Source organism: Choloepus didactylus, chromosome 18 (genome assembly GCF_015220235.1).
Source record: "Choloepus didactylus isolate mChoDid1 chromosome 18, mChoDid1.pri, whole genome shotgun sequence".
Taxonomy (NCBI): domain Eukaryota; kingdom Metazoa; phylum Chordata; class Mammalia; order Pilosa; family Megalonychidae; genus Choloepus; species Choloepus didactylus.
In genome coordinates, this window is record NC_051324.1 from 45,383,536 (window position 1) to 45,391,908 (window position 8,373).

General features: G+C 51.0%; 1 protein-coding gene across 2 annotated transcripts; it reads left to right on the forward strand.

Annotated features, from left to right (window-relative positions):
• The first annotated feature begins 49 nt into the window (after positions 1-49).
• Positions 50-4,859, forward strand: MRPL27 (mitochondrial ribosomal protein L27). Of its 2 annotated transcripts, none has more exons than XM_037808885.1 (4): positions 50-125; positions 2,100-2,231; positions 2,596-2,663; positions 4,442-4,859. In XM_037808885.1, exons 1-4 carry the CDS (start codon positions 86-88, stop codon positions 4,646-4,648), a joined length of 447 nt encoding a protein of 148 aa, XP_037664813.1. In that variant the 5' UTR covers positions 50-85; the 3' UTR covers positions 4,649-4,859. The 2 variants fall into 2 exon arrangements, with proteins under 2 accessions (XP_037664813.1, XP_037664812.1); XM_037808884.1 differs by having other exon boundaries at positions 87-197.
• The last annotated feature ends 3,514 nt before the right edge of the window (positions 4,860-8,373 follow it).

Sequence of the window (8,373 nt, forward strand, 5' to 3'; positions counted from 1 at the left end):
TCTTTCAACGGCCACGCGGGACCCGGAAGTAGTTCGCCCGTAGCGGAAGCAGATTTGTGAGACCGGAAGCGAATGTAAGGCAGACATGGCGTCCGTGGTGCTGGCGGTGAGGGCGCGGACGGCAGGTAACGGGACGCCGTGGTCGATGCGGGACGCGGCGCTGAGGCGAAGTGGAGACCCAGCAGGAAGGCTGGGAGGTGGAGACCATTCCTTGAGAGGACCCTGGCTACCGGGGCAGCGTGTGGGCCACAATACACCGAGCATGGGGCTTGTTGGGGGAGGGGAAAAAAAAACAAAAAAACTCGCCCATCACGTGACGTCTTCGGTGGGCGGTTCGTGTGTGTGTGTGTGTGTGTGTGTGTGTGTAGTGTAGTGTAGTGTAGTGTAGTGTAGTGTTGTCGTCCATGGAGCACGTGACCTTCCCGGCCTTGCGGAGAAGTTTCGCTTCCCTGGAGGTTGGTGACAGGATCACGCCGCTTCTCGCCTCTAGGTGTGTGTGGATCTCGTCGTCTGTAAAATTGGAACGTCGGACCTCAAAAAGTGAATGCATTCATTCGAAAGATTGAAGTTTTGCTTTGTGCCAGACACTGGAAGGTGTTGGTGGTCTCAGTAGAGAACCTGAAAATATGGTTCTTACTCCCTGGTCGTTCTTTCTAGCAGGAGAGCCAATACATAAACAAACAAACAGAATAGCTGTGAATTGTGACAGAGATGCGAAAGAAACAGAAAAAATCTTTTTTTAGATTGGGTGGTCTGGGAAGTCCTGTAAGGAGGTACCATCTAAGTTAAGACCTGAAGGATGACAGGAGGCCTAGCCCTGTATAGAATAGGGGGCAGGAAAGTGACGACCCAGTTTTACATTTGCGATTCAAACTATTTCTCTGGTGTGAGTTTAAAGGGCCTAGGAATGGAAATGAGGAAACCAGATGGGAAACTTCCCGTAGCACCAGTGAGGGTAAATTGGATATGTGGTGTGAGCGAAGGGAAGAAATCTGCAAAGGCTCCTTGGTTTCTGCCTGAAAAAATGGACAGGTGGTGGCACCATTTACTTTTAAGGGGATGATAGGGAATAGGCTGAAGAGCAAAGGGCTGTGAATGAGATAAGGTAGGTAAGGTAAAAGCCCAGCTCCTGAGTTTAATAATTGAGTAAATGAACGAATTAATAGGTGTTTAAAGGTAGTAGATCCTGGTGGTGGGCATTCAACATGTGGTTTCTCTGGTCCTTTATCCCAGCTAGTTGCTGTGCTCAATTAAAACTTCAGAAACCTAGGCTTCAGGGACTCTGAACTTACAGGCTCCAGAGACCCATGAGGTCTCTCTAAAGACCTTGGTATGTTCCTGATTAACCATGGCTGTATTTGGAGACCTGAAGGCAAGGACTGCTAGCCCTGGGCATTTTATACAGGGCCTCCATCTTGGTGCTGGTTTTCTCAGTTGGATCTCTGCTTGTTGGGCTTTGGGGAAGAAAGGGTCCAGTCTTCTGAAGTGGCCTGGAGCCTATGGGAACTGCATTTTTTGTTTGCAAGTATCTGGTATGTTAGTGTGTGATGGATGGGTGGATACCTAAAAGAGGAGCTCATGGTTGATGAGGCCAAAGCAGGAGTCTTTCTCTGGGTGTCCTGTTGCTAGGCTCTCCCAAGTCTGTGGTTTGGTCCCTCCACAGTACAGGAGCCTTGTAGGCAAGATGATAAATGAGGCTGAAGCAGGCAGCTCTGTGATGTCCTCTTGCCGGCTTCTTCTGTTTCCCGCAGCATGACTGAATGTGTCATACCCCAGGGCATATAGTGTTTATCTTTTTTCCCATTTGTATTTCATTACCCACTGCCCCTCCCCCCCACACACACCTCACCCAGTGCTTACACACTGGATAGTACAAGGAGTGAACTGTCTCCTGCCTTGGGAGAAGGCCAAGGATTTCCAGAAATTCCCTGAAAATCAATGCATTCAAGTGCCATTTCTGCTTCCCTTCACACATCTTCCTCATTTACCTGCCACTGTCTCCCCCGTCACCTCTCAGTTTAGCGAATGGCCCATTGAGGCAGAAAAAGAGAGTCCGATTAGGAGCCTATCTGAATAGCATTTCTGTTATCTCTCTGCAGTGACAACACTGTTGAACCCCTCTCAGACTGCAGCCCTTGCTGTCAGATATGCATCCAAGAAGACAGGTGGCAGCTCCAAAAACCTCGGTGGAAAGTCATCAGGCAGACGCTATGGCATCAAGAAAATGGAAGGTGAGGATGTAATCTACCCTGCTGCCCCTGGGAAGAGCAGGAAAACCATGCAAGTACCTGGCTCTGTATTCTCATTTTAGCTCACCAGAGCAGTTGGCTCAGGATTAAAAGGGCAGATAAGAGCTGAGGAGGGGTAGAGAGCCTGAGGAGAGGTAGGTAGGTGGACCCTGGGCCATGTGACTGGAGAGAAGAGCCTGTTGGGTGGGGGCCTGGGACTGCTTGTATTAGACCATCTGGGAGTTGTTTTTGACCAGGAACAGGCTCAGAGGTTGGTGTGCAGCATTTTGGCCAGAACAGCAAGGGCTGTCATGCTGCTCTGATAACTGGGGCTCGGAGTCAGCACACTTGCGGGCTTGTCTTCTAGGTCACTACGTTCATGCTGGCAACATCCTTGGGACTCAGCGCCGTTTCCGCTGGCACCCAGGAGCCCATGTGAGTTCTCTGTGGCCCCTTCTTTTTGTTTCCTACGACCACTCCCTGCCTCTTAGCAGTAATACTAACAGTTGCATTTATTAGACTCTTACCAAGTGCCAGGGATTGTCTTTAGCCCCAAACCTACATTATCTCATTCCATCCTTATCTCATGTCTGGGAAGTGTAGGTATCTCCCTTTTACAGTTGAGATGCCAGAGGCTTGGGGAGTGGGGGCATGTGTGAGAACTGGGATTTGAACTGGGTCTGCCCGACTCCAAAATCACCATGTTTTGCCTCAGCGTAGAGTTAGCTTGGCTTTCCCTTGGTTTCCCTGTCTCTCTCCAAGTTCTTAGAGGAATTGAGGCCTAATGATTTAAGATATATTTTGAATCTTGGGAAAATAGTATCAGTTTACTCATATTTTTATTTTTAAGAGTTCATCCTTTACATAAACTTATGATTAGAGATTTAAAGATGGCTTGACTTTAATAAAATATAATTCAGTGTGTGTGCCTTATATTAGATCCACACGAGGCAGGGATTTCAGTTTTAGCAAGTTGGGGTTTCTAGAGGCAGGAGGAATGTTCTTTGTCAAGAAAGAACTATAGTCTTAACATTTTTTAAATATTAGTTTATTTTAGTTTGTAATCAGTTTGCCCTCTCCTGCCCCATGTTTGATAAATGTAGTAGTAGAAGAAAGGCTGATAGTAACCTATAATTTCAAAGATGCTTAGTTGTAGATGGATTGATTTTATATGTGGTAGCTTGACTTTTTAGGTATTTGATGTATAGCTGTGTTAACTCCCTGGACTTGTTAAAATAATAACAACAAAATAAAAGCTAACATGTTTTGAGTTAGGCAGTATTCTAAGCTTTTTATGGTTTTTAATGCATTTAATTGTCAAGGTGACCCTATAAGGTGTTAATATTATTCCTATTTTGCAGATGAAAAACCTGAGACATAGTGAAATAAAGTAACTTGCCCAAGACCCCACAGTAATAAGTAGTAGTGCTGGCATTTGAACCCAATATCCTGGCTCCGGAGCCCATTCTTATAACAAGAGGGACATTATAAAAGAGTGCTGGGCTACCTGGGTAAAATGAGCCATGCATCCAATAATTCAAGTTCTAAAAAAATAAATAATAAAGCTATAATAATAATAAACACTGCATATATACACACAGGTTGCTTCATATTTCTCATCTGAAAATGGGGTTAGAAATTGTACCTATCTTACAGATGAGGATTAAATGAGTTGATTATAAAAGTTTATTCATATTAAGTACTGTATAAGTGTTAGCTAATATTACTGTTTTATTAGTGTATGCATTATCCATATAGCTTTGGTCTTTACTTTCCATAGAGCCTAACTTTGTAGGTCACAATATAGATCAAAATCTGTACCAAGCTAGTGTTTAATATGGCAACTTCAGCATTTTTAAAGTCCAAATGAAGTGAGCTCCCGGGACAATGATTTGGGGCCTCTCTTGGGCCTGGTTTGGGTCTTTCCAGTGTGTCCTCTGACCAGCTGCAGAGACATAGCTCAAGATATCAGCCCTCTGGGACCGAATAGCCACCATGATTGGCTGCTGGAGTTTTCTTTTCCCTCCTCTGTCGTGGAGTCAGAGAAGCAAAAGGCAAGGAAGTGCCAGGCAATGGAAAAAGGAGCTCAAGATGGAACTTTCTGAACCTTCCCCTTTGGCCCCAGGGTCTGAATCCTTGTGGGAAGTCTGCTCAGAAGCCCTGAGACAGACTACCTGGCTCTCCGTCTGGCTGACCACGTCTTTGTGTTACAGGTGGGGCTGGGGAAGAGGAAGTGCCTCTATGCCCTGGAGGAGGGGGTGGTCCACTACACTAAGGAGGTCTACGTGCCCCATCCCAGCAACTCTGAAGCTGTGGATCTGGTCACCAAGCTGCCCAAAGGTGCTGTGCTCTACAAGACTTTTGTCCACGTGGTTCCTGCCAAGCCTGAGGGCACCTTCAAACTGGTAGCCATGCTTTGAGCTCCTGATTGAGGCCACTGAACAGACTGGAGCCCAGATACCAGGAGAGGGTGATACTCGAAGAGGTCAAGGGTTGGGGGGTGACAGCAGGCCTCCCGAGGAAGAGGTCTGCTTGATGGTGACTTTTCAGGAAGCTCTGTGAAGTGATGGGCTGGGAAGCCCTTGGAGACACCTGACCTGGGGCCAGTAATAAATTTGGGTAGAGTCATTAGTCTGTGCTATTTGGTGACAAACCTGAATGGAGCTGCTTATTGATTTGTGGGTCCCTATCCACATTCTTTAGTGCACACCCAGCGGGAACTTCCCAGCAGGAAATCAGATCTGTTGGAGAGAAAATGAGAAGAGGTAGCTTATTTTGAGGAGGGGATTGTTTTGACACCATCCCCCAGAGGAGAAGGAAGAGAAATGCTTGTGTTTGAGTGTGCCACTGCTTTCCCCTTGTGGATCGAATTCATACAGGGGCCGGGCCCTGGGAGGAGTGGCTGGGAGGGGGCCTGTAGAGAAAGTCTGCTCCTCTCCTGGAGCCACATTCTAAGGGAGCTGGGGCTGCAGCCCCAGGGTTGGCTTCGTGGCTGACCCCTCTGTGCTTCTCGGGGTCCAGGGCAGAGAGGGAGATAGTGGGATGGCAGGAGACCATCTCAGGTCTCTTGTCAGGCCCCATATGCCTTGGAAAACTGAGATCTCTCCAAAGATGAGGCAGAATGGGTGACAAAGGGCTTCTCACTCACCCAGAGAAAGACACACCAAGCCCACGTTCTCTTCTAGTTCTTATTTTATCTCAAAGCATAAACAGCAGCAAAGAATCTTGACTTCAAGAATCTGGCTTCAGTGGGGGTGTCGAGTGCGCTGTGGAGGAGTCTGCATTGTCATACCAACCCAAGACTTTAAGAGGCTTGGCTTCAGAATGGAGAGGGCAGGGGGTATCCGTTCCTGGATATTTGTGGTAGGCAGTGTTGGCTGCAATCCATGAGCGGGGCTTGCAGAGTCCAGATGTTGGCTGCAACCTGTGAGAGGGGCTGAGAGCAGAGAAGTCTTCCAGTTCTGGAATTCGTCTTGAACTTGTCATCTTGTTCTCTCAGGTTATGACCCCAGATTCCCCACCTCCTGCAGGTCCTTGGCAAAGGTGACCTGGGGTTTGTTGAGGTTTTGTTTGGCTTCCTTCTGTGTGGGGTCTCAGGAACCAAAGCCCAGCTGGGCTGGTCCTTAGGCAGGAAGAGATTGGTGAGCTGACTCCACAGGCCTGGTGCTCTGGACAAGCGGGAAAGGGCATGTTGGAGGTGGTTGCTCCTTCCTTCACAGTGGTGTATTCCTGAGCAGGGCACGTGGCTGCTTCCTGGCATGGGTGAGCAGAGCCATAGTTGGCTGGTGGCATAAGCAGTGACCTTAGAGCCTCTTCATAGCTTGGTGGCAGCTGGAGGGACAGGAGAGCAAAGGCCTTGGCTCTTCCCTTTCCCTCCCCTTTACACACGTGCCCTTTCTTTGGACTGTCACTTTCTCTGTCTCCTCCCCAGTGACTGATCCTTTGTGGGACCAAGTTGAGTCCGAGAACTCTTGGCTCCTTGGTAACCCCTGAGCCCATCCTGAGTGGCAGGGAAGCCCTCCCCTCTGCCCAACTAGGTGAAGTGGATTGATGGGCCTCCAGCCAAGTGCTGGGGTTCTCCCCCAGTGGCCTTGTCCTGACCCAGTTGGGTCATATACATGTATAAATTGGGTAGTATGAAAAGAACTCAGTCTTCCAGGGCACCCAAGGCTGGGCTCAGACCCCAGAACACTGTGCAGTCAGCTGGTGAATCTGCTGCTGCTGGTCCTTTAAAATGCCCTCATAGCTAGGGAGACAAGTCAGCTGCCACATGGGCAGGGGGTAGCTGCTAGGCAGCCCCACGCAGAATATCTCACCCCTCTGGGGGTGGCCCAGTGACCAAGAAAAGCCAAGGAAGCCAGAATGGTATTCACAGGCATGGTCCACCTTCTGCTGGGATCCTCTCCCCCAGAAGAGCGTAAGATCAGGGCTAACATACCTCCTCCTCCCCTCCCAGAAGCCTCTCTAGGGTTGGTCCCATCCTTCCCCTCCCCTGCCATTGTTTTAGATCTGTTAACCACACCTCAGCACACACCTCCTCCCCCAATCCCAGATGGCAACCCCAAGGAACCCCCTCGCCTCTATTCCTCAGGACTCTTGGCTCCTTTGCACTGACTGGACCTTGGTGGGGGTCCCATGGTACTGAAGGGGGTGGGGGTGGGGGGGCAGTCCTGGGATCATGAAGGACGACTCGGGGTGAAGCTCAGGATTTAGGGTCATGTCACCCATAACCCTTTCCCCATCCCTTTAGTCCTCTCCACCAAGTGGCAGGAGCAGAGGAACTGGCAGCCCTGGGGTCCTGCTGCTACGTAGAGCAGCAGCAGTAGGATGGCTGTGATGAAAGCCAGGGGTGAAGCTGTCCTCCCCCAAAGGCACAGTCAGGGCTTCAGCCTGGACCTGGCCTGGCAGGCAGGGGCCCAGCTCTTCCCCCAGATTGGAATTCCATCTTGAAGTTGTGTGGGAAGGCTGGGCCTTCCATCTCGGCAAGCAGGAAAAACAGAGGGGCAGGCAGCAAAGGTCTGAGCCCTGGGCCGGTTGCTGCTGCATCAGCTGGCAGAGATCTGTGAGGGAGAGCAGAGCGGCTTCATCCTATCTCTTCCTTCAGCCCAGGGCAAGGGAGGGGACATCCTACAGAGAAACTTACGAGGGGAAGGAACTTGTGGCAGGGCAGACGCCCTTAGAAACAGCAGTTCCGAGGAGGCAGGGGAGGGCCCAGGAGCCTGAACTCAGCCCCGGCATCCAGCCTTCTGCTGCACCACAGACGACAGGATCATAGGACTGGGTACCCGCAGGGAAGGTGCCCGCCATACATGGCATTCGTCCCAAGGGGTTGGGGAGGAATGTTGCTCTCAGTGATCCTTTAGATGAAGAGGCTTCCACCTATGGTGAGGGCCAAAGGTGCATCTGCCTCACCCATGGGACCTGGGACGGCAGTGGGTGTTCACCAGGGACTACGATGATGGTTAGAAGGCTGCTGTCCATGGCAGAGGGGTGCCAGGAAAGGGCATTGGCTTTGAGCAACCTGGGGACGGCCAGCAGGGCTACAGGGCCAGCCCTCCCCTGGGTGTCACACCCCAGCCGGGACCCTGGCCCAGAGGAGCAGCTTCACTCAGAGCCCGGGTATCTGTGAGCCGCTCTCCAGGCTCTCCACCTCCCCTGCCCCTGCTTGTCCTGCTCAGGACCATGCCACCACCCTCTGCATGCCTGGCAGCCACAAGGACCCCTCTCAGCCTTCAGACGGGGCTGGCGGGAACAGGCTGGGCCTCTGCTGAGTCTGACATAAAACCCGAGGTCTCCAACTCACCCAGAACTCTGCCCTTCTCAGGCAGATCCCCTCCCAGCCCACCTCTGCTCACGTCCACTTCCCCTTGGCCCACGTAACTGGGCTTCAGGTGCCAACCAGCTCTCCTCTAGTCTTGGCTCCCACCTCTTATGGAACCGTCCTGTCCATGGTTGCTCTGGAAACCCAGCACACGGGGCACAGAATACACAAGCGTCTCTGCCCCTCAGGCTCTCCCCACTCCTTCCAAGGAAATTATTGTGCAGCTCCAGGCGCCCAGCCCACCTGTATGGGCCCCCACTCCTTGTCCTGCCTGGCCAGGGCCTGAATCCTGATTTTGACCCCAGGGGTCCAGCCAGGGGAGGA

Coding starts and splice junctions, on each gene's coding strand:
- MRPL27 (XM_037808884.1), top strand. CDS start 146: ATGCGGGACGCGGCGCTGAGGCGAAGTGGAGACCCAGCAGGAAGGCTG. Junction 198..2,099: donor CCCAGCAGGAAGGCTGGGAG/GTGGAGACCATT, acceptor ATCTCTCTGCAG/TGACAACACTGTTGAACCCC. Junction 2,232..2,595: donor TGGCATCAAGAAAATGGAAG/GTGAGGATGTAA, acceptor CTTGTCTTCTAG/GTCACTACGTTCATGCTGGC.